Raw genomic sequence first — 24,144 nt, 5'->3', positions numbered from 1 at the left:
GAGGCCATCTGTGTGACAACAGAAACTTTGCCCAAACCGGGACGTGCAAGCAATGCAGAAACGATGCAATCAAGAGCTGGTTGAAATTCTTGTACAACAGTGTGACAGACTTATAAACATGTTAAATGCCTCTGGCAAGTTGAAATCTATTGCAACATGGCAGACATTTAACCTTTTCAAGCTGTGTCAAACTGGTTATGTAACCTAAACCCCGAAAGCTAACGGGGCTCAAGGTTTGATTGGATATTATCTTAAGGATTGTGTGGGTGGGATATACAGGTGAGGATCATTATAGCAAGTTGAACTATTTGACTTAATTTAATAAATTCATTTAAAAAAATCCCTAATTATTGAGGAAAACAATACCAAAATGTTATCAGACTCTCAGGTCTACATGAGGAATAACATCAAGCTTTTACACAAATTAATACATTTATTGAAGAAAAATGCATGCTTCATTTTAAAAATAACACATTTCAGGTCCACATGTAAAATAATTGCAAGACTTTTTTGTGTCTGTAGATTTAAACATTTTTCAAGATGTTTAAATGAATTAAATTAAGTTAATTTACAAAGCATGACTTCCCAACAAATGTACTGTAAAGACACTCAACCAAAGACATCGTGTCTATATTCAGAAATATTTAGTCAGATTAATCAAATCATGTAAATTCAAATTCAAAAACACTCATCCTGGGTCTATCCTATTTACTGAACAATGCAATAAAGTCTGTTTATTTCAATTGGTAAGAAGTTTGTTTGTTTGTTTTTTCAATCTGAGGAAACTCAGCTGATTACATCAAGTTACTGACTTTGCAGCAAACCCTGATATTGAGCAGCAACTATTATTATTATTAGTCTTGTTTTTATTGTAGTTGTTTTTTTTTGTTTGTTTGTTTTTTGTTTTTATTGTAGTTGTTGGGTAAAACTAGGGTGCAATGTAAATGGACTAAGATCCTAAAATGTGTTTTAAACATGAAGAATGTCTTGTTATAAGTCTTGTAACAAGATATTTTTCATGTTCTAAGTGAAATAATCTTCCAGTGCAACTAGCACTTTTTAAAATCAATATTAATGAATTACGTACTTAGAACGTAAGTACGTAATTCTTTCTGAAAAGTTACTTGTAAGTTAGTTTTGTCGTATTTCAAGTGCACTCACCTGTTTGCACTAGAACCTAGATCAAAACGTAAGGTTAGTAAGGCTTGGTGTTTTTGCAGTGCATACCAGGTTAAATCTGAACTTGATGATCTTCATTTGTTTCCTTGTAAAGCAAAGATTATCAGAGAGGATTCCTAACATGTTTCAACACATATGTACACACCTATTCTGTAAGAAGGGGGCATCGGTGGCTCATGTATAACAAGATCAGGAGAAACCGGTCTGCTTGGCTCAGACTCCATTTGAGAGCAGAGCAGAAGGAGGACCAAAAATCTGGATCAGGGTGAGTGTTTACTCCATATTTGTCTTGTTTCCCTACTGTCTTGAGAGAGTTTATTCTCTTTGAGCTTTTTGGACCGCAGTGAATATTTTAAAACTCAATTTTTGCAGTTTAGTCAATCTGAAATTATATATTAGCTGTGAGAAGGAGGGGAGGGGCTTCATATGAGTCAGGCATGATAAGATCAGGAGAAACAGGTTATTTATTTGGCTTCACTGGCTTTAAAAAAAAATATCCCTATTAAATACTTGTACTTGCATAACATGATAGGATTTTTTCTAAACACTCAGCCTCGGCAAAAACTAGGCTTATGGTCTGATTTTCAAATCATGCTATGTAAAAGTGCTCATCATTTGAACATCAATCATATTTTGTCACCTTCCAGTGGTATTCTTGTGAGTCAAACAAAGTATTTCATAATTGGGAAGTGAAAGAAAACTGAGGTATGGTGTTGTGATTTGCGACCAAAATATTCAGCAACCTTCATTTCAGTCTGGGCTGCACAGCTTTTGAAAGCTCGTAAAGTTGCAGTCATACATGTACCTTGTTTATCAGTGAGAAAAAATGTTCTGGAACCAGAAACTCATTTTCAGAGTAATTTCACTTAGAGTTCCTAGAAAGAGTTTGCTGAACCTTCTTTCAGAACAGATTTCATTTTCCAGACTGTAAATTAGTGACATCCGCCTTAGTCAATTCTGAAAATGATAATTTGCAGGAAGGAATCTCAATATTTTCTACTACTCAGTGTAACCAGAGAACTATACTGTGAAAAAAAAAACATCTCTAATTTACAGTAAAATACCAGCAGCTGTTGTTGCCATAATTTTACCGTATAAAAACGGTAAATTCCTGTAAAATTCTGGCAACCACAGCTGCCAGTATTTTACCGTAGATCCATCCGTCCATTCATTTTCTGTACACCCTTGTCCCTAGTGGGGTCAGGAGGGGTCATGTTGCCTATCTCCAGCGAAACATTTTGGGCGAGAGGCGGGGTCACCCTGGACAGGTTGCCAGTCTGTCACAATTTTAGTGTAGATTATACAAAAACTTTTTACATTGCACAGATTAGATGCTTCAGTTGTTGTTGCAAACCAACTGAAGCATCTCCGTACAGCAAGATGGAGATGATTGAAGATGGAGAAACATTTGGTGCTCACATCAGTTCTCTTATTGTCAGGCTCTGACATGTCAGAGCAGAGCTGCAAGAGCAGCTGCTCAGACTTCAGTTGACTGCAAATCCATGTGCTCTGACATGTCTATGGTGATGTCTACACACAATGTCGTAGTTTGCAAATTTTTTGTGCAAGTTTCAGAATTTCTCCCTACAGCAAACTTCATTGTGAAAGCTGTACACTTTTGAAGGAGGCCTCTGATTAGACAAAAAACCAAGAGATTTTCTAACATATTTTCTTCTGATTTAAGTTGTAGGTCGAGATGTGCGAGGATGAAAAGCTTGCTGGCATCCTGGATGATATAGTTGATGATGAATTCCGTCGCTTCAAATGGCTTCTAGAGAAAGAGACCTGGAATGGAATGGAGTCCATCAAATCCTCCAAGTTGGAGAAGGCGGAGAGGTGCGACGTCGTGGACCTAATGGTGCAGAAATACCAGTTTGCTGGAGCTGTAATGGTTATGGGGATTATTATGGAAAAGATCAACAGAAATGACCTGGTGAAGAAGCTCAGTGACCTGAGTCTTGAAGCTGCAGTAGTTGAAGGTCAGTAACAGACAGAAGGACTTCATATCCTTCTGAGCCCAAAACTGATCCAAAGTAGAGTCCGTTCTGGATTTCAGATGCTTGACCCAGAGGTACATAAGACAAGAAACCCTTCACCCTTAGTAAAGACTGGTTCAGGATCTTTAGACCACATGATGGTGGTCTAAAGTCCAATAGAGTCCACGTAATGATGGTGGTCTAAAGTCCAATAGAGTCCACGTACAATTCATGTAAATGGAGTCTACGAATAAGAGTGCATTTATTAATAGGCAAAGTTGTACAATTTTCCCTCTTTACATTTTTCATTTTCATGTCTGCCATTTTCGGTCTCAAGTTTCGTCTGAATTAAATTCTCATGGTCTGTAGTTGCAATGACCCCCTCGATTAAATAACTTGACATAAAAACAATAAATTTAGTCTGAGTCTTAATTTGCTGAAGTGTTTCCTCTTGTATCTTTACTTCTTTGTTCAGATTTTGCTGGTCGGTGTCAACATGGCCATAAAGAATATCTGCAGAAGACATTCCAGTGTCTCCGTGAAGGCATTGCAGAAGCTGGAAAGAAAACCTTTCTAAATGATATCTACACAGAGCTCTACATCTTGGATGGAGGAACTGGACAGGTTAATAATGAACATGAGGTCAGACAGATTGAAACAGCAACCAGCAAACCAGGAAAAACAATACAACTAGACGACATCTTTAAACCCGAACCTGAAAAAAACGAACCAATCAGAACAGTGATGACAAAGGGAGTGGCTGGCATTGGGAAAACAGTCTTAACACAGAAGTTCACTCTCGACTGGGCTGCAGACCAAACCAACCAGAACATCCAGTTCATATTTCCATTCACTTTCAGAGAGCTGAACACACTGAAAGAGAAAAGGTTCAGCTTGGTGGAACTAATTCATAAATTCTTTATTAAAACCAAAGATGTCTGTGGCTTTGAACAGTTCCAGGTTCTGTTCATCTTTGATGGCTTGGATGAGAGTCGACTTCCTCTGGACTTTCACAACACAGAGATCCTGACTGATGCTACAGAGTCCAGCTCAGTGGATGTTCTTCTGATAAACCTCATCAGGGGGAAACTGCTTCCCTCTGCTCTCCTCTGGATAACCACACGACCTGCAGCAGCCAATCAGATCCCTGCTGAGTTTATTGACATGGTCATAGAAGTCAGGGGGTTCACCGACTCACAGAAGGAGGAGTACTTCAGGAAGAAATTCAGAGATGACGAGGAGAAGACCAACAAGATCATATCCCACATCACAGCATCCCGAAGCCTTCACATCATGTGCCACATCCCAGTCTTCTGCTGGATCACTGCTGATGTTCTGGAGGATGAGTTGAAGAACAAAGAGGGAGGAGAGCTGCCCGTGACCCTGACTGAGATGTACATCAAGTTCTTGGTAGTTCAGATCAAAATCAAGAAGAAAAAGTATGACGGAGGAGCTGAGCAAGATCCAGACGTCAGCAAGATGGTTCAGTCTCTGGGAAAACTGGCTTTGGAGCAGCTGCTAAATGGAAACCTCATCTTCTATAAATCAGACCTCCAAGATTGTGGCATAGAGATCAAAGACGCTTCTTTCTCAGGAGTGTTCACTGAGATCTTTAAAGAGGAGACGGGGATGGGCAAAACCTCCGTCTACTCCTTTGTTCATCTGAGCATCCAGGAGTTTCTGGCTGCTGTCTACATGCTCCACAGTTTCACCACAAGGAACACAGAGGTAATGAAGATGTTCCTGGAAGAAGATGACCACTCATCTTTGTATTACTTCTTGACTTTTTTCATGGCGTCCAAGAAAACAGACCATGGCTACTCACTGGATAAGCTCCTGAAGAAAGTCATGGAGAAATCCCTCAGCAGTGAAAATGGCTACCTGGACCTGTTTGTCCGCTTCCTTCATGGTCTCACTGTGGAGTCCAACCAAAAACACCTAGGAGGCCTGATGGGTCAGACAGAGAACAGCCCAGAAACGATCCAGAGAATCACCGACAATCTGAAGAAGATGAACACTGATGATATCTCTCCTGATAGAAGCATCAATATCTTTTACTGTTTGATGGAGATGAACAACCTCTCATTTTGTAAGGAGATTCAACATCTCCTGGAATCAGGGAAGAAACTCTCAGAGGTCCAGTGCTCAGCTCTTGCCTACACGCTGCAGATGTCTGAGGAGGTTCTGGATGAGTTGGACCTGGAGAAGTACAAGACATCAGCAGGTGGACGACTGAGACTTGTTCCAGCTGTGACAAACTGCAGGAAGGCTGTGTGAGTCCAGATGTCTTCATGGTCTGAATGCTGATTCGGCCTTGCTGTCCTCATGTTTCTTCTTCATTCTTCAAGAGATTGCTTCTGGGCATTTTTTTGGCCTTTAACATCTTCCTTCACCCTTTGGACTATTTCAACCATTCAAATATCTTAATGTTCTCCTCATCCAGGACAGCACTGTTGCAGCGTTTGGTACTTAGAGAATTTTTTTTTAAATCATTTTAAAAAAATATCCCACTTTTATCAGTTCTTGTGTTGAAATTAATAGAAAATGCTGACAACTCAAGAAAATCTCTGTTTTATATGAAAGATCCAATCATCCAGAGACATTTTTTAAACTTCTAACCCCTCTTGAGTCACTGGGCTGCTACCACATGATTCACCACTTAGGATCTTTAGCTGTTTTTATAAACTCTTTGTTTAGGTTTTTATGGAAACTTGGACATTACGATTTCTTCTAACACCCAACCCTTTGTTTCTTTGAGACAATGGACAGACCACTATAGATGCATGTTATCATATTTTATTGTGTGTTTATAACGGATTGTGTGATTGTAAATACAACTTAGTATTTCTTCTCTAATCACAGACTTGGTGGTGGCTGTTGGCTCTCGGAGACTGAATGTGAAGTTGTGGCCTCAGCTCTGCAGTCCAAACGCTTCCATCTGACTGAACTGGAAATAAGTCAGATCTGCAAACTGAAAGACTCTGGAATGAAGCATCTGTGTGAGATCCTGGAGAGTTCAGCCAGCATAGTGAAGTGTTTGAGGTTTGTGTTCTCTATTTCTCCAATAAAATCAATCACGGATATTTTAACATGTGTAATGAATAATTTTATTCTGATGCATTATCTTTTAAAACAATATGTTGTCAGAATAGTATTTCTAAAATGCTTTACCTCATAAATGAATTATTTTTTATTATATCTGACTTTTAGTCTGTTGAACTTTATTTTTCTCACATTAAAATGCTTTTGCCTGATGAACAAAAATGAGGAATATAAGTCAGTGTCTTCCAACACTTATTGTCATCAAGTAACCTGTGTATAATGTGTGCAGTATGCTGGACTGGAAGATTAATGACTAGGTACATCAGTGTTAGGGGGGACGTCTGGAAAGGTTAAAGTTTTCAACCAATCCATGGAAAACGGATGAGGAGAAGACAGAGCACCAACCATACAAGCCTGATGTAGTACTTCACCACCACATCATCTTTTAAGAAATGCTCCTCCATTTTTTGTCCCATAAGTAAAAATGAGCTTCCAGTGATTTGGATGCAGATAAATAATGATTGCTGTAGAAACTTAGTCCAGACGTTGTTGTCTTGCACACCACAGGTGACTTAACGATAGATAAACTACATCAGTCAGCCCATTCTCCTCTGACATCAGTTCATCATGTTTCTATGATTTTTACATGCAGTGAATTTATTTAATTTCTACATTTGTATTGTTTTTTTGTTCATATTTCAGTTTTAACCTGCATCCTGTTGGCTTAACTATTTTCTTTGTTCAGGTTGGAGAGCTGCAGTTTGTCAGAGACCAGCTGGTCGTCTCTGTTCTCAGCTCTGAAGTCCAACCCGACCCATCTGACAGAACTGGACCTGAGTGGCAACACAGACCTGAAAGATTCTGGAGTGAAAGAGTTCTGTGGTTTCCTACGTACTCCTGTCTGCATAATACAAAAACTGAGGTCAGAAACCATGTTTTAGTTTAGAGCTGATGTTTCTTATGTGAAACTTTATCTTTGTCCACTTTCACCAATGGACAAATGTTGTTTTCTTGACCATTTGTGTTATTACCCCCTTGGCGAGTTACTGGAAAAGGCTCTGGAAGCTACTGGTTGCTAGTTAGTGATGTGGTGGAGATCTCTGGTGTAACATTGAGGAAGACTTCTGTGAATAATTCAGGAGGTGGAGAACCTGTTGGCTTTAAATGTCTGATCACCTCCTGCAGAGATGACAGTCACAGGTTCAAAGCTGTCAAAGACGACAAAGCAGGACACCAAGACGTATCTGGGCCTCTGTGCAGGTGACTCTCTCAATAAAATGCTGCAAAACGTTTCACCTGCAGCAGGCCAGGGTTCAGTCCGGTCTGTACAAATAAAACCCGAGGATCGTGACCATTTGACCCGTCACATCAGAGACGTGTTTTCTTTTGACGTCCTTAACGGTTTTTAGCAACGATGCCAGCAATCCTTTAATATTTGAACTGACACCTATGATGGGTCCGTCTTCCACAGGTTGCCATAGAAACTTAGTCCAGATGTTGTTGTCTTAGCCACAACAGTTTGATATATAATGTCAACCAGCCCATTCTCCTCTGACATCAGTTCATCATGTTTCTGTGATTTCTACAATCAGTGAATTTATTTCTTTTCTACATTTTTTATTAATTTGTTCATATTTCAGTTTTAACCCTCAATTTGTTGACTTCAGCTCATTTGTTTTAATCTATTTTCAGACTGCAGGACTGCGGGTTGACAGAGATCAGCTGTGCTTCTCTGGTCTCAGCTCTGAGGTCCAACCCGTCCCATCTGACAGAACTGAACCTGAGCCTCAACTACGGCCTGAAAGATGCCGGAGTGAAGGAGCTTTGTGGTTTTCTCCAGACTCCTTTCTGCAAAATAAAGATATTGAGGTCAGAAGCCATATTTTTAGTTTAACTTTCTGATGTGAAATTTGTAGGCATATGGCGGATATTTTTGTGATCTACACCGAGGCTCTCCATGGAAAAGTTTGTTTCTTCTTCTTCTCTGGCTTGGTCCGGTTAAAGTTTCTTTGTTGTTAATAAAGCACAAGCAATTCATCTTCCCAACATCATGTTCAATCAGTCACAGCGCTAATTTCACAGGCATTAACCACGTCTGCAGAGAGAAGGTCAAAAGTTATTTTTTATTTGGATAAAACAATAAAAAAACAATTGGATATTTCTTTGTTCATGTTTCAGCTGTATCCTGTTGATTTCAGCTCACGCGTCTTATTCTGTACTCAGATTGAGCAGCTGCAGTTTGTCAGAGGTCAGCTGTGCTTCTCTGGCCTCGGCTCTGAAGTCCAACCCGTCCCATCTGACAGAACTGAACCTGAACTACAACAAACGCCTGAAAGATGCTGGAGTCAAAGAGCTCTGTGGTTTCCTACAGAGTCCTGACTGCAAAATACAAAAACTCAGGTGCAAGCTTATTTCCCTTCATATCTCAGTGAATACTTTGGTATAATTAATTTGAAAAACAAAGGTCATGTCTTCTGCTGTAATACATATTTTTCCTGAGTTTGTTCCTGGACTTGGAGCTAAGGTTTAATTCAGTCCCTAAAGTCAGTTTTACATTAAGTGTTCTTCGTGACGCCATGTCTTTGTGGCTGTGCAATAATTAATGTATCTGCATTAATCTACATTTGTTCGCATTTCCTCTGAAATTTCCCCTAATTTCTTCACTTTCTGTAAAAAAATGTAATAATTTGGCTGCAGAAGCTGAGTTTGTATCGACGCGTACGCTGGTGGAGCTGATATTTTAAGAGTTGAAGTCTTTGTGAACGCAGCAGCATGATGTCATTGATATTAAGTAGCGATCTTTAACTGGTTCTGTTGGACTGTCTTAACCTGCGTCTGGTTGGCTTCAGCTCACGTCTTGTGTTGTTTATTCAGTCTGGTGAACTGCAAGCTGTCAGAGGTCAGCTGTGCTTCTCTGGCCTCGGCTCTGAAGTCCAACCCTTCCCATCTGAAACGACTGGACTTGCTGTCGAACAAACTGAAGAGGTCAGATGTTCAGCAGCTGAAGGATCTCGTAAAGACTGTAAGGTCAGTAGATGGTTGTGAGCGAGTCCGGCTACGGTCAGCAGTACTGAACCAAACCCAGTCCAAAGCATCAAAGCGACGCTGCAGTGTTTCCAGTAAAGCTGCATGCTGAATGGCGACATGCCAAGGAGATAGAATCTTGTTGTGTTCCTGTTTCCAGGAATTCAAGCTCGGTATCAGCTGCCGGTTTTTCAGCATGTCTCCAGACTGCGTGCTCGTAATTGTTCAATCTGTAGTAGCATCTTAGATCTGATCTAAGACTGTTTGTTCTCCCTGTTCAACAGAAACAAACTGATAAAGTTTCATGTTTGTCCCTGCTCTGAGATCAGTCTAAGTGACTCTTATTTCACAAACCGTCATTACGTTTAGCCACCAGGTGGTCTTTCTGCTGAAGTCCACTCGTCACAGCTGGACATTTGTCCTTCTGTCCTTAGTTTCATCCAGACGTGTTCAGGGACAGCCTCCGTGTTTATTAGTCAGCTGATGTTTCAACGTGTTCACCAGCAGCAGAGTGTGTGTGTGTGTGTGTGTTTTGGATGGAGCAGCAGGAAATCCCTCAACAAAGTGTTTGTGAAGCAACGACGCCTTCGTGAACCTCAGCAGTTTATTTCCTCTGTTTACTTGAATGGAGCCGTCCGAGGACGCTAAGTGTGTGTACGTGTGTGTGAGCTTGGAGTTCATTGTGTTCACTCCAGCGTGATAAGATGAGAGCTGAAGGTAAGGTTTCCTGGATGAGCTGCATCAGTGACTGTGAGCTGATGACGAGAGGCTGGAAGCGCTCACCGATCTGCTGCTCCTTTCTTCTCTCTGCAGGACGTAGTGACCTCGGAGAAAAGAGAGAAGCATCGCTGTGTCCTGACGATCCTCCTGATGACCTGCTTGAAGAGGCAGTTTAAAAGAGATTCACGATGATGAACTTTGAGATGAAAGATTTTTTTTTATCCTGTTTATTTTCTCATATCTGTTGTTAAAGTTTCAAAAGCGTTCTGATTAAGGAGACGTGAGTCGGCTGATTCCATCTCATCAGAGCAGATGGTACAGATCCAGGCTATGTTCTAACATCTTAGTTAGTAATATTCTTAGTTATATACCGCAGTTATCAAACACGCGATCGATTCAAGAAGTGGTTCGCCAATTTTGCTTGTGAATCAAAAACAAATGGCAAAACGCTGCTGTTTCACCTGTCACATTTTCTTATTTTAGGATTTTATTGCATGTGCGTTTGCAATTAATTTGCGCACCTGTGCGTGATGCAACCTAGGGATGATTCCATGACTCAAGTTCCTCAATTATGAAAATTCCTCGAGGAAAATGCATCTGCCTCGAAGCTTTGTTAAACTATGTTTTATTTTTTAGTGCACCGTGTTCCGGCCGGGTCATTATTTGTGTTGGGCAGCGCTCTCACTTCTCCCTGTGAGTTGTTGCTAAGCGCTAGCAGCATAACGTCAGATTTTCTGGGTTTTTATCGTTTTCTGTGGGACCTATAAGCATTTTTAAATGAACTGGCGTGACGGCCTTTCTCCTCCCGTAACTCCATGTTTCGAGAGAGAGGGATTTTTCCACAGTATTCTATTAATAACAGTGATCGCTGCAGTACTCAATTACTAAAATATTCCAGTCCTCGGACCCTCTCCTAAGGTTCACACATCAGACAGTAATAATAAATCATTACTTGTCAAAAAAAAAAAAAATACAAAACAACACTGAGGAACCAGTATTCTAATTTCCTTCTTATTTCTGATGTTTTCAAATGTGAAGTGTCAAATGAGCTGTAATGTGTTTTTGACACATTCTGACAAAGCGCTTCATCTGCGCCCTACGAGCCTGAGCACAGTAAAGGTTTTTATTTTTAAGTTATATAGAAATAAGTTCCCAAGGTTTGCAACAAGCTTGGGATCCTCCATTGTTTGATATGAACAGATTAAGTCTATAATCAGAACTGATGCATTAGTATCACAGACATGTTGTGCTTGTTTATTCAGTTTAAGGCGTCACGTTGTTTTCACTTGGCCTGTTTTACATGCGTCGTTCTCTCCATGTCGCAGTGGAAGCGAATGAAGCGCCGCGGCGCGTCGGCTCACGAGGAAAACCTCAGTGCTTCATGAAGCTTCATCTCGCCATCACTGCTGATATTGTTTCTCTTTGGATCGATGAAGATTGCGTTCGAAATCAGCTCCACTTTGTGGGTTCATGAGTTTTGGTCTGAACTTGATTCAACTGGAAAGTTTCTCTCTGATTTATTTTCAGCTTGCAACTAAAACAAGCGGAATAAAACTCGATTCAACAGTTTCCAGGCTGCAGTTTTCTTCATCCTCATGCAGTTTTTAGATGGTATTTTCATAATATTTTCTATAGATGTTTGGTCATTTTATCTACTGCTGCACTGAGCTCAGTGACTAAATGATGGTTTATTAGAGAGATGCAGCTTTTTTGATTATTTTATATCAAACATTTTTTTTATTTTCTTCTTTATGAAGGTTAACATCTAAAACGTAAAAATAAAGTTTATTGCGCTTCAGCATCTCCTTTACTTGCATTGGAAACATTTTCTGGAGCAGCTCAGAGATTTTTGTACCCAAGAATCAGATCTTTATGAAGCATCTAAGGTGCTATTCCAGGCATTGGTCACTAGGGTGCACCAAAGATCCTTCTCTGAATCCAAACCTGCTGCAGTTTCTGTGGTCGTTCCTTTGGTCACCGCTAGTTCACCTGCAAACATCCATCTGGCTTAAGGCATAAGAAATTATTTTGAAAAGCTTCAATATTTTAGTGAAAGGCTCCAGGAAGGAAGATCATAGCGGCATTCAGGAGGAACATGAGATTAAAACATCACCTGATCCACAAAGGTTAGATCAGACAGCCAGCATTAAACCTTTGGTCAGGGTCAGGGGTTACGGTTAGGAGCCAGCGCCTGAGAGGGAAGCCACTGCAAGAGTACATCAGGCCCGAACAGTTTGAACTTCTTTTGTAATCCTCCCCTAATGGATCCTGTCTTGACGGATTAAAGCACATATGTCAAACTTAAGGCTCGTGGGCCAAAACTGGCCTGCCGTGGCTTTTTGTGTGGCCCTCAAGACTCCAGACGCTAAATTACATCAAACAGTCCACCCAGTTTTCTGTTATTTATTCTGTGATTGTGGAAATTCACGGAAAATCAACAGGTTCCCACATTTTTTCCCCGATAATGCATAACTGTAAGTTTATTGCAAATTTTCCGCAAAAAAAATCCATTGGGTTTAACTGACTACTAACTCCCACCTGTAGGTGGCAGTATGTTGTACTTTTGCGACACCGCTGCCTCAGCCTTATTTGACATCAAGTTATTAATTTGTCTATCATCGACACCAACGATTAACAAACTCACAAGCGCCATACATAAACGCAAATATTGCTAAATTCCTTGAAACTATTTCTTCACTAGTTCCACAAAACTAGTTAATTGCAAAAACAAAACAAAATAAAACAAAAAAAATTGCAAAATCATGAAGGGACTGAGCAATATGAGGAGATGTTTAATTTTAAGAAGTACTTCTAATATTCAGAGACAGGTATTTATTATTATTTTAACAGTTTATAATGGGTTTTATCAATACATTCTGGCATGACCGGCCCTTTAAGAACATTTATTATCTTGATCTGACACCAAAACAAAAATGAGTTTGACACCCTTACATTAACGCATCTGTTGTTCAGAATCACATCCAAAGTATGTAAGTGTTTACAGTGATTAAGGAAGAAAGGTTATGTCTCATCTTTGGGAATATTTAGTTCCATTTTTTATTTTTATTTTTTTGAAATGCCTACGATACAATCTCAAAGATGGCAGAAGGTCACCATAAATGTAGAAAAAAAAAGATCAGAGCAGAGAAGCAGAGTTTAGGATGTTTAATACAATAAATGACTGTACAGCAGACACACACACACACACACACACACTCTCTCTCTCTCTTTGTGTCTCGCTCGGCCTCCCATCCCAACATACTGTAACACAAAGAGCCAAGGAAACACAACGACCACAGCAAACATCGCATGAACAAACACAGTGATCTACAGAGTCTTCACTTGGCTTAGCGCTGGCTCTCTGGCCATTCATGTGGAAACCAACAATGACCTCATCGCCGTGGTAATACTGCGGCGCTCCCGTCATTTCTCACAGTCAGCAGCTGCAACGGTAACACAGAGAAGAGAAACTGCCCAGACGACAAGCTGCTGTTTTAAAGGAGTAGTCTGGTTATTTTCAGATGACTGAGTCACCGTTATCGATCCGTCTCCATGCGGAGGGCTCGTCTCTACGGTTTATACAAGCATGGCACAGATCATAATATTATGCTATGGACACATTGTCCTAAAGAACAAGAAGACATTCCGTGCTGCAGAAAACATCTCATGAAGAAGACAACGCAGTAAAATCCAGACCACCTCGCTGTTGCTGCTCTGCTCCCCACCTGGACTCACAGCAATCTGTGTTGCCAGAGTGAAGCGTTACTTTGACAGCACAAAGCGCTTAGTGTCATCCCAGGAAGAACTAACGGTGTTGTGACAACGGCTGGGTCTCTAACCAGAGAGACGCAAGATAAGAACCTAGGGCTGGATGGATTCTATTGAATTCAAGATGGTGTCAAACAGCCACGTTTATTTTTATGACTTGTTAAAATAAATGAAAGTCTGAAGCATCGCCTAAATTGTTCAGCTCTTACATTCCTCTTCTTCGTTTAAGGCAGTTGTCATGGATCAATGGACGAAGGACTCAAACTGAGGCTCACAATCAGACAGACCAGTATCCGATGACAGAGAAGTTTTTATTTGACTGAGACAAAGACAGATGCAGAAAGTCCATAAATAAAAAATATAAAGAACATCTGAATGAGAGACAATTTAAAATAAAGGAACACAGGAGGAAAGCATGGATATGAGAAGAGAGGACAGAGTAACGCCCGTGTACTCTGGATAATAAAGTAGAGAATGAATTTCGGGAAGGCAAGGGTTAAGTGAAAGCAGGGCCGCGTGTGAAGGGTAGCAGAAATTAAACAACATCTTAGGACATGAAACACAAAACAAAAACTGAGATGCGTCATCTGGAAAAGCTGCTGAGCTCAAGATCAACTGGACTTTTAAAGGTCGCGAATGAAAATCCCACAAAGGTCACCGAGATGACGTGAAACGGACAAAAGCAATAAATAAAATTCCTTGAAAATGAACCACTGAAAATCAGACGTTTCTTCTCAATCGTGTTTCAGCAGAATCGTTTCAAAAAGCCGACCAGTGAAACATGCCTGGTCAAAAATGATGGTACCTGCAACTTCATATTTTTGCTGCTCAACTTTTTAAGGTAACGACTGCAATCAATCTCTGTAGGCGTAAGCGAGGCTTCTGCACCCGTCCACAGGGATTCTGCCCCATTCCAGGGCAAACTGTCTGAGGTTTGAAGGGCGTCTTCTCCCGATGGCGTAATTCAGCTCCTAGACGTCCTATTGAATGTAGAAGGACAATCAGAACAGTCCAATGTTTTGCTCCCAGCCATTCTTGGGGGTTTTCAGCTGTGTTTTGTGTCACTATTGTGTTGGAAGACACTAGGCAGCGTATTTCTCTCCAGAACGCTCCCTTGAGATTTAATTTTATTCTGCACAGATTTCAGAGGAAGCAAAGCAAAGCAGCCCCAGAACATAACCCAGCCTCCTCTATGTTTGACAGCAGACTTTGCTCTTTTCTAGCTCTGCTTAATTTTTGTGTGACTGAACAAACAGCCGATATGTCCTGTGAAAAAGCTCAAATTTTGTCTCATCTGTCCAACGGACATTCTCCCAGAAGCTTTATCAATATGACAAAAACGTCTCCACTTGTAATGTTATTCACATTTTGTTAATCTATTGAGATGGAGAACGCAGAGGAGTTGAAAAGCAGGCTACACGGATGCTGAGCAGGACCTAAGAGCGAATGAGGAAGTTAAAACTACGTCTATCGATCACAATACACAGCTATTAAACCTCAGACTTCACCGCGTCGGACCGTGCTGCCATAAAGACCTTTAAAGAGGAGCGGCAAAAGCAAAGGAGGTGGATTAGTGGTGCTTTTTAACAAGCGATGGTGACATGCAGGATATGTTATTGTGAAATATGATCTCTGCTGCCTGGAAGTTGAACTGTTAGCATCTTAGCATAGCATCGCTGTCATGAGCCTGTCGTACAGCCACAGCCTTCAGTCGGAGGCCTCTTCTGATTGGCTGCAAGACTTGATTTGATTCAATTTGATCCCTCCTGCCACATGGATGATATGAGTTACAATATTTTTTTTTTTTTAATTGAATTAGAGAACCAAAGTTCCTACACGATATTGAAATGGAAATCGGGTAAAGTGGTGGCGAACGTTGGCAGACGCCGAGGCCTGAAGAGTAAGTAAAAGTAATTTAAGGAGTTTAAAAGCCTGTTTGCGTCAGCATACTTACATCGACTTCGTTTACTTTGATTCGACGAGCATCTCAACACACCAAGGTCTTCCGTCGCAGACGCGGAGGTGTGACTGGGTGAATGCGACATACCTGAGAAAGTGAAGTTGGAGCAGAGAGCAGAGCAGCAGCGACGCCTCACTCCCATCACGGATCACTGACGGCGCCCAAACAAAACCACACGCCCGCCGATGTCACCACCACGGCTGCTTCTTAACAGCTTCGTGTTTCATTCATCCTGATAAACGACGTTTTGTCTGCGGTAATCGTGAACGGGGATTCGCCAACCATCACACACTCTTTGGTTTTCCCGACAATTTACCTCTGAGCCTGACAGAAAATGAACCAGGAAGCTGCTAAGAAGCCATGATCTGATGGGGGGGGATGGTCACTCCAAAGTATGATTTATCCACATTCACTTGTAAACAGATAATCTGGAGGTCCTCTGGGGGCCACCGAGGGGCCACTGAGTCAGCTTCTTTACACAGAAGAGTCTAAACCCTAGTGGTTACTGCAACCGAGCTGCCTGTTGCCATGGTGATCTGCCAAAGTCAGATTAATAGAGGACTTGTAGTTTCGCGTCATCAGGCGTTTTCAGGCACTTTGTCATCCCCCTCTTCCTCCTCTGCCCCTGCAGAAAGTTAACGCGGTAGTGTGTGAGTTTTCATCCACATCTGGAGTTAAAAAACCTTTTTTCTGTCACGTCGTCTTCATACCGTTCCAGGTCAGGTGATCCGCGGCCGTGTGGTCAGGTGATTCATCATCGCACTTTTCAGCTGGAGCGCAATCGTCTGAGTTCGGCGCCGGATCTGTGACGCCGTGGCCGGGCGAGGCCTGGGACAGGACGTCTGAGCCGATGTCTTCACCTTCGTCTCTCGCCTCGGTCTCCTCTTTCTCCTTCTTGGCCAGCTCTGCTCCGGGAGTAAAGACACAATCAACGAGGTCAACGAGAAGCGTTCTAAAAGCTAAAAGTCAGAACTCTGCAGGTTCAGAATAACCCTGGGCTGCCATGAAATGATGACCGGAGCAGAAACTGCTTGTATCTTCAATTACACCAGGCAGCAGCGCTGATGAATGAAATGCAGCCCATCGGTCAGCAGTGATTTCTGAATCTGTAAGGAAGCCTGGTACAGCTTATGACACCAACTTAAAATATTTAACAATGCTTGGATATTTTTTTTTAATTCTTAACAGTGGTATTCGACAAGTGGATTTGGTTGCTACAGTAACTGTGGGAGGGGCCTAAGAGGACGTCTGAGTGGTCCAAATGTCCATGAAATGTCCTGGCTAAAAAGAACTTCAGTTCTGTTTGTGTCTAGAGTAAAATGTTTTGTTTTTTTCTAAATCTAACAAGATAAATTGTGTTTTTTTGTTCCCTTAACAATCATTAAACAAACAACATTGTGTAGTTTTCCATCAGTTTTTAGGCCAAAACAAGTGTTTGTTCTCGCGCCTGCTTACCGTGCACAGACAGCTCCTTCCATCGATCTTTGTTGCTGGCGATGACGCTGGAGAGGTGGTGCCTCAGAGCTGGCAGGTCAATGGCCGTCAGGGAAAAGTTCATCTGTCCGTCGTCGGTGTTTCCATGGCGATTACTGCTGTGTCTCTGCACCGACTCCACAGTGACTGAACCGCTTCCTGTTAGGCTGAATGAAAGCAGCGTCGTGCAGAGCATAAGTGAGGTACCGATAAATTGTTCGCATCCACCAAGAGCATTCGGGGAACATCGACACGGAGGAAATCTTACAAGCAGCCTTCATGTGCATGTTGAGATGCATGACTGACAGTCGACTGGTTTAATGATTAAGAATATCACTGGTCGTACTGATGCCTTGAAACCAACCGTGAGAATTACGAGGGCTACTTCTGATCCTGCAAAACTTTATTTTCATAAAGCTGCACGGCAAAAACACAAAATCTTACCAAGTATTTTTATCACTTGAAATAAATCAAAACTAACTTACAAGCAACTTCTCAGTAAGAGATAGGAGATTTTTAATAATTCCTATATTTGTTAAATTACTTATTTGGTTTTTGAGTAAATAATGATGAAAAAGTACCAGCTCCATCGGCAGATTACATCATCTATAACAAGACCTTTTTCTCATACACTGAAATAATCTGCCAATGCAGCTAGTACTGTTTCATCAATATTAAGGAATTATTTTCTCAAGACCCAAATTTCAAACATTTTATGCTTCAGAGAGATCATTTTTAAAGATTTGAGACTAATAAAAATGATAGATATGATTTAATGAGACTCATATAATCATATTACACACTAATGTTACCCATGCGTCTTGTGCACCATCCTATTTAGCGAATAATAAAAGGGAGAAGCTGATAGCTGCTGGCACAGTGTTTAGAGTCAAGTAATTGGATTTCCTGTGGAACAAAAGACTTCCTAATTCTGTCCGTTGAACTTCTCAGAGACTGAACGTTTCCCTCTGCTTGGTGAATGTGCTGAGTCAGAGTGGTTCTCCGAGCCGTTTCCTCATGCTCCTTTGAAGATTTCTTCTCCATACCAGCCACAGAGACAGTCTGTCCAGTCCTCCACCGCTCCCTTCTTAATGGTTCATGCTCTCCTAGTTCTTGCTAATCAGTCAACCCAAACCTCTTACAGATTGAAACCACGGTAACTCCTCCAGACTCCTCCAATCCAAAAATCAGCGTCTATTTTTTGAGGTGTTTATCAGCAGGAGGTCAGACTAGAATCAATCCTCATATCCCACTACCAGTTCTCTGTACTTTATCTCACATCCATCCTTGTTACGTAACAAAGTAGCATTGTCCAAAAACGTTTCGCTTACTGTCATGATCCATTGTTTGTAACTAAAGTTGGATGTGTGGAAGGAAGAAGGAGTGCCTAAAGTACGTTGCCCTGAGGTGCACCAGTGGAGCTGACCGCAGTCTCAGAGAAGCCGTGTGGTCTCTTGGTGAGGTAATCTGTTTTCCCTCATCTTCCAGACCTTTACTCTGGAGCTGGACGGTACTGAGACCAGCAGAAACCAGAGCATGTGACCCCAGCAGCACCAATCCCCTGCTCTGTGCAGTCGGTTCATAATCACCTTCTCATTAAAAACATAATCAGTGCAGTTTACTGCTTTCTGCTGTTACAATTCCCCGTTGTTCATCATAAGTAATGGCACTGAAAACGGTGTCACTACCTGGACCTTCTGTTTCCACTCTCTTTGGCCTTCCTGTCTTCTTCTATCAGCGGTCCGATCACCTTCTCTGTTGTGTCAACCAGGACAGTGAAAGTGGGCTCCACGATAAAGTCTATGAAACCTACAACCAGAGAGGCAGATGAATGAGTGAATGCATTAGCATTAGCATTAGCATTAGCATTTCTTTATAAATGTGATAAACCGAAGCACGGAGCAGGATCAGGTTGGTACCTATCTGTGACTGGGCGATCATGGTGGCTTTGCGGTCACAGAGGGGAGAGAAAGGAAGACCGAGTTCCACCTCTTTATCTCCCTAAAGAAGAAACAAAATATGAAAGTTGAGGAGTTTTTTTTTTAGGTTTTTTCCTTTTTTTTTTACACTCTCAAATCCGGTCTGTGTGCTTTTTGAATCAATTTCAAACCAACCTTGACAAACGATGCAAACAAAACATAAGCAGGCAGCTTTTGAACCTCCTGTCTCTAACGGTGCGTTCACACCAAACGCGTTGGGTGCATTAAAAACGCATCCAACCCTTCATAGTTTGATGCGTGTGCACTTTGAATGCAGATGCTGGACATTTAGCTCTACACCTGGCGCTTCGCACGTCTGGTTTACATTCAAAGTCTATGTGGAGGCGAGTCGAGAGCGTATTGAGGGTGCGTTAGACGCTCTAGCCGTTGTTTTCCGTTGCCAGTCTATTTGTAAGACACGCAGGACACGTTAGACGTGCCTGATGCGTTAAATCCTCCAAGCGCTTCAAATTACACCGCAACGGGGTCTCAACGCATCTCCACATAGACTTTGAATGTAAACCAGACGCGCCCGATGCGTTTAGTATGAACGCACCAAAGGACGCAAAATCAGTTGCTGCCTCCTTTCCAACACACTAAGCTATGATTTCTTAAGAGTTCATTTCTGACTTTGTTTTAGATCTGACAACAGAAATGGAAAAATAAAAACATCTGAGTGACGAGGTTTATCAAGATTTTTTGTAACATTGTCCTTGTTAAAATACAGATACACAGATGAAGATAAGATGGCTGGAACTAAATCGCATATTCTGCATGATGATGTAATTGAAATGCAAACTTAAGAAATAACTTAAAACAAAGTTGGTAGACGGTTTTTAGGTTTTCAAACTTAATCTGGAGAAAATATGATGGTACTGATGTGAGTTTAGCATAAAAACACTGGCTCAGTGTTTAGAGGTAAGTAATTGGATTGCCTGCGAAACAAAAGACCTCCTAAATCTGCCCGTTCAAGCTCAGCCACTCAGGGTTTCCCCCTGTGTATTATAAGCCTGGCGGGCTGCCAGGATTTACATGCCCTCAGGACTAAGCTCGTTCAATTTGTGCTTAGTCCTGGGGACTGAGAGAACTTGGCAGCTCAGGTTTCAGGAGAAGCAAGACATCAAACTGTGCACCTGTCTGAAGAACTCTTCCATCAGGCTGTGAGTCCAGTGGTAGTGCAGCGGCCAGGCTTTGGCAGGATGACTGATGTCTGCTGCGTGAAGCATCAGAGATAAAACCTTCACTTTGTCTATGCTGGAGACAGACAAACAACAAAGATTTAGTAGCAGCGTAAAAGGCACAAACTATTTCAGAAATAGCTTTGTTATTCCTGAACCACAGCTCAGTCTAAAAAGAGACAGCCAGCCGTATGCTAGGTAAAAGCTGCCGGGTGTTTTCTTTTGTATTGTCAGTGCTGTTTACAGAGAGTACAGTCAGCCTCAGAAACACAGGCAGAATCAGCATGCTGACAGGCTGATGACAGCGTCTTCCCCCAAAATCCCATCCAAGCGTGAGGTGAAGAGCGTGACAGCCGCCTCCCTCCGCACCTTCTGCAGCACTGACAAACAGAGAGAGAGAGGCAGGAGCCGGACCGGTCGGACTCAGCGCTAATCCTGTGAAACTCTCTCTCTGAGCGGAGCCCCTACAGGGACATACTGGCCAATCTGGTCCTGGTCCAGCAGCCTGCAGGACCTTATGTTGGGCCGTTGCACCAAACTCCCACTGTTGATCTAGTCGTGTCCGTCAGATGGACCGGCCTCACACGTCTTCCAGGAAGCGGCGTTCACGACGGAGGATCTAAATTTGGAAGCTTGACTGCTGATGAATCTGAATTGGGTCCGAAAGGAAAAGTATTTTCTGTCCACGCAGGAGGAAAACTGTGGACCTTTTCTAAAAGCTCTGTCATGACCCGTGTTTTTCTGTAGTTATTTTGGGATTTTCTGTGTTTAGTCCCGTTTCCCTGAGTCTCTGTGCTGTCCTCTCAGCCCTTGATTGTTCCCAGGTGTGTCTCGTTCCCTTGATTACCCCGTGTGTATTTAAGTCCACATGTTGTCTTTGTCTCTTGTCGGTCCTCGTCAAATGTATGTCTTATGTCAGTTGTTGTCTACTGCGTGCTTGCCAGTTGAACTGGAAGCTTATAGTCCTGGTTAGCTTAGCTCTCGTTATTCAGTCTTCAGTTGCTACTGGTAATTAGCTGCATGCTAACCTCTCTGCCTTGCTGCCTGTCATCCTGGACTGAGCTTTTGTTCATCAATAAATCACCATTTTCATCTACATCCTGGGTCTACCTGCGTCTCTTCTCTCCACCGCAAACCCCACTTCCTGACAAGCTCGTTTCAAAGCCGTTGTGCAGTATTCACAACTAGCCCCACACATTTCAGGCTGTTTCAAGAAGCGTCAACACATGAAATGGCAAACTTTTTGCTGAAACTGTCATGCAGACCCAGTCACTGGTATAGAAGCATTATAAGGTTTTTTGTTTAACCCTTATGACCTAAGTTTCAAATATTGGATATTTTTGCTTACACAGTTTCAAAAGTATAGTTTGCAACTATCAGCAACACATCAGTTAAATAGTGCTAATAAATACTTTATACTCGCAACTTTTACTATGTTTCATATGCGACCACATAGAAGTGCGAGAGCTAGAGACCTAGAGCACCCCCTTGTGGCTGACTGATGAAAAATGTTCAAAATATGATGCAAAATATTAAGAATTTTTATATGTGTCTATAACTACAGTTTAACATGAGGATTCTTTAAAAAAAAAAAAAGATAATGTCTGGTGACGTACTGACCCGTTTGTCTGTGTCAGGCCGTTCCTCATGGTCTTGATCTGCTGGAAGTGGCAGGACATGTCTGTGGACATCACCATCTCTATCACCAGAGCCCTCAGCTCCCTGCCGGTAAATCAACACAATGAATCCCTACAGATCAGTTTGAGACAGACATATTCTCTGGAAGAGCTTGAATGTCATTTTCATCAGTTTTTGTTTGGTCGACATAATCTTTGGAGAAAAAAAAAAGAAAAAGCTTCTGATTCCCAAACATGGGCCCTGTTTGCGTCTGGCCACCACAAAAAGCATCAAAGTGCAGGTAAAGCCGTGAAGGTACAGCAGAAACGGTGACCACGACTTCAAATGTGAAATTCTATTTTAAGCGTTGCACACATCTCCGTAAGCGTCTGAAGCAACCACCTCTGCCGTGGACGACTTTGGAAAACACAAAGAACAGCAAACACAACATGAGAGAAACGGCTGCCACACAGCGATTCGCTCTTGATGATGTTCATGTCTAAACTGGTGAAATCTGGTTTGAAATATGTCAGGAAGTCTGTATTAGAGTTTAGGCAGACGACCGTCTACAGTCGTGTTGCTGTGACTTGTTTACAACTCACAACGGACCAAACTCAATCAAATGGCTTCTCTCTCTTTGAGGACCAATAAAATTTGTTTTGCTGTTCAAAACTAGAAAGTGTCTGAGCTTCAGCAGACATACGGAATAACTGAGCGGCAAGATGACGCAGCATATGTGCCTACTGGATGTTTTAGTTTGTGTTCAAATGAACTGGTGCACATCTGCTGGTCAGGCTGGAGGCTGGGAGGATGCGGGAACGTTCATCATTAAGACGCGGAGCGAACCTCCAGTCTTCTTTGTTCAGGTTGACCAGGATGTTCATGTCCTCCTCGGCCATCAGCTTGTAGGCAGCGCTGACGTGATGGTTCTCCAGCACCGACCTGTCATTGTACAGGATGGCGACCTCCGACCTGACGGATGGATAAAAACTGTTCAGATTTCACAGACCCTAAATGCAATATGCTTGTCTCATTGGCTCCAGCTTCAGGGGCCGTTACCAAGAGACGACACATGATTCCTAGTCGATGAACTTCTAGTTTCTTTTTTTCGATCTTAAAGGTTTGTGTTCCAACACACACAACCGACGATCCTTTCCACTGTTGTTGCCGGGTGTGTTACCTGGTGTGGATGTGGAAGTTGTTTGTAGTTCCCGTGTGTTCAAAGTCATGGATCGCCGCAGCAAAAACCATGGCAAGGATCTCCAGCTCGCTTAGCCAGTGCTACACACACACACACACACACACACACACACACACACACACACACACAATGAGTGTGTTAATGTGAAAGCTTTCTGTTCACAAGCCCTATGAGTAATGAGCAGCAAAGCCATTTCTGTTTGAACTAATGTATGTTTTATTCTTCAAACCCTAAGAAGCTCAGAGTCTTTAAACTGGTTGCTTTATGCAGAATCATGAGCAAAAGGAAACATCAATGTGTGTGTGAGTGTGTGTTACCATCAGTCCGGTGTGTAGCATCAGGAAGTGGGCGGTCTGCGTGACGTCGGCGGCGTGGATCAGGTTGTGGTAGGGGTTCCTGTGTTTGCTGTAGCCGTTCTCCAGAGCCTCAACAAACTGCACCAGGGCCTGCACAGGGATCTGAGCACAGGACTCCGGCTAGTACCGTTAGCATGAGCAACGCAGTGCTAACCCTGAGCCAATCCTCAAAGCTAATAGAGATAATAGGAATGCGTCTGATTTTGAGCTGTTTTAAAGATCGATCATCCATCCAATGTTCCTGTCAAAGTTTCCAAATCTCTGTAGAAGCATCTGCCAAGCAGTGACATTTTGTATTTATGCTCTGAGTCTGTATGGGTTGTTTTTACCTACAACATGATCCATATTCTTTGACCAATAATTTAGTAAAATGAATTGTGTGCTGCCACGTTCCTCTAATGTCAGAATCCACCCGAGTAGCCAGATCAAAATGCGTGTACCCTGAACCTGTTGATGAGGTCATAGCGGGTCAGCAGGTCATACACCAGGAATTTGAGGGCGTGTTCTCCAGTGGCCTCGTGGAAGGCGAAAACGTCAAAGGACCACTGATCCACCTCCTGGAAAAACAAAGTGAACAGAACCGTTAAAAAAAAAAACGTCTAAATGACAGAAAGCCGCAAAATAAAGCCGAGCTCTTTCAGTGTAATATCACCGTTCGTCACTAGGGGGCA

General features: G+C 42.2%; 2 protein-coding genes across 3 annotated transcripts in view; one reads left to right on the top strand and one right to left on the bottom strand.

Annotated features, from left to right (window-relative positions):
* The first annotated feature begins 1,301 nt into the window (after positions 1-1,301).
* Positions 1,302-11,510, top strand: LOC103151397 (NACHT, LRR and PYD domains-containing protein 3-like). Its single transcript, XM_007571437.2, has 9 exons — positions 1,302-1,444; positions 2,864-3,158; positions 3,631-5,428; positions 6,018-6,197; positions 6,943-7,119; positions 7,890-8,066; positions 8,421-8,597; positions 9,072-9,224; positions 10,035-11,510. The coding sequence occupies exons 2-9, from the start codon at positions 2,876-2,878 to the stop codon at positions 10,039-10,041; spliced, it is 2,952 nt and encodes a 983-aa protein (XP_007571499.1). The 5' UTR covers positions 1,302-1,444; positions 2,864-2,875; the 3' UTR covers positions 10,042-11,510.
* A 1,581-nt stretch (positions 11,511-13,091) lies between these two features.
* Positions 13,092-24,144, bottom strand: part of LOC103151396 (calcium/calmodulin-dependent 3',5'-cyclic nucleotide phosphodiesterase 1A) — a 41,039-nt gene continuing 29,986 nt past the window's right edge. For both annotated transcript variants that reach the window (XM_016681405.1, XM_007571436.2), the window contains 11 exons: positions 23,914-24,030; positions 23,435-23,575; positions 23,097-23,197; positions 22,763-22,888; positions 21,920-22,021; positions 20,255-20,375; positions 19,062-19,143; positions 18,831-18,951; positions 17,125-17,309; positions 16,380-16,574; positions 13,092-16,294 (listed from right to left, as the gene is read on the bottom strand). In XM_016681405.1, the coding sequence (XP_016536891.1) occupies positions 16,248-16,294; positions 16,380-16,574; positions 17,125-17,309; positions 18,831-18,951; positions 19,062-19,143; positions 20,255-20,375; positions 21,920-22,021; positions 22,763-22,888; positions 23,097-23,197; positions 23,435-23,575; positions 23,914-24,030 (1,338 nt within the window). In that variant the 3' untranslated portion in view covers positions 13,092-16,247. The remainder of the gene's footprint in view (positions 16,295-16,379; positions 16,575-17,124; positions 17,310-18,830; positions 18,952-19,061; positions 19,144-20,254; positions 20,376-21,919; positions 22,022-22,762; positions 22,889-23,096; positions 23,198-23,434; positions 23,576-23,913; positions 24,031-24,144) is intronic.

This window comes from Poecilia formosa, unplaced genomic scaffold (genome assembly GCF_000485575.1).
Source record: "Poecilia formosa unplaced genomic scaffold, Poecilia_formosa-5.1.2 Scaffold280, whole genome shotgun sequence".
Classification (NCBI taxonomy): domain Eukaryota; kingdom Metazoa; phylum Chordata; class Actinopteri; order Cyprinodontiformes; family Poeciliidae; genus Poecilia; species Poecilia formosa.
The sequence above is the reverse complement of the archived record's forward strand: the minus strand, read 5'-3'. Positions and strand labels throughout refer to the sequence as shown.

Excerpts from the sequence above, each read along its gene's own strand:
- LOC103151397 (XM_007571437.2), top strand. The coding sequence starts at position 2,876 with ATGTGCGAGGATGAAAAGCTTGCTGGCATCCTGGATGATATAGTTGAT. Across the intron at positions 3,159-3,630 it reads TGAAGCTGCAGTAGTTGAAG|ATTTTGCTGGTCGGTGTCAA; the intron begins GTCAGTAACAGA and ends TTCTTTGTTCAG. Across the intron at positions 7,120-7,889 it reads TGCATAATACAAAAACTGAG|ACTGCAGGACTGCGGGTTGA; the intron begins GTCAGAAACCAT and ends ATCTATTTTCAG.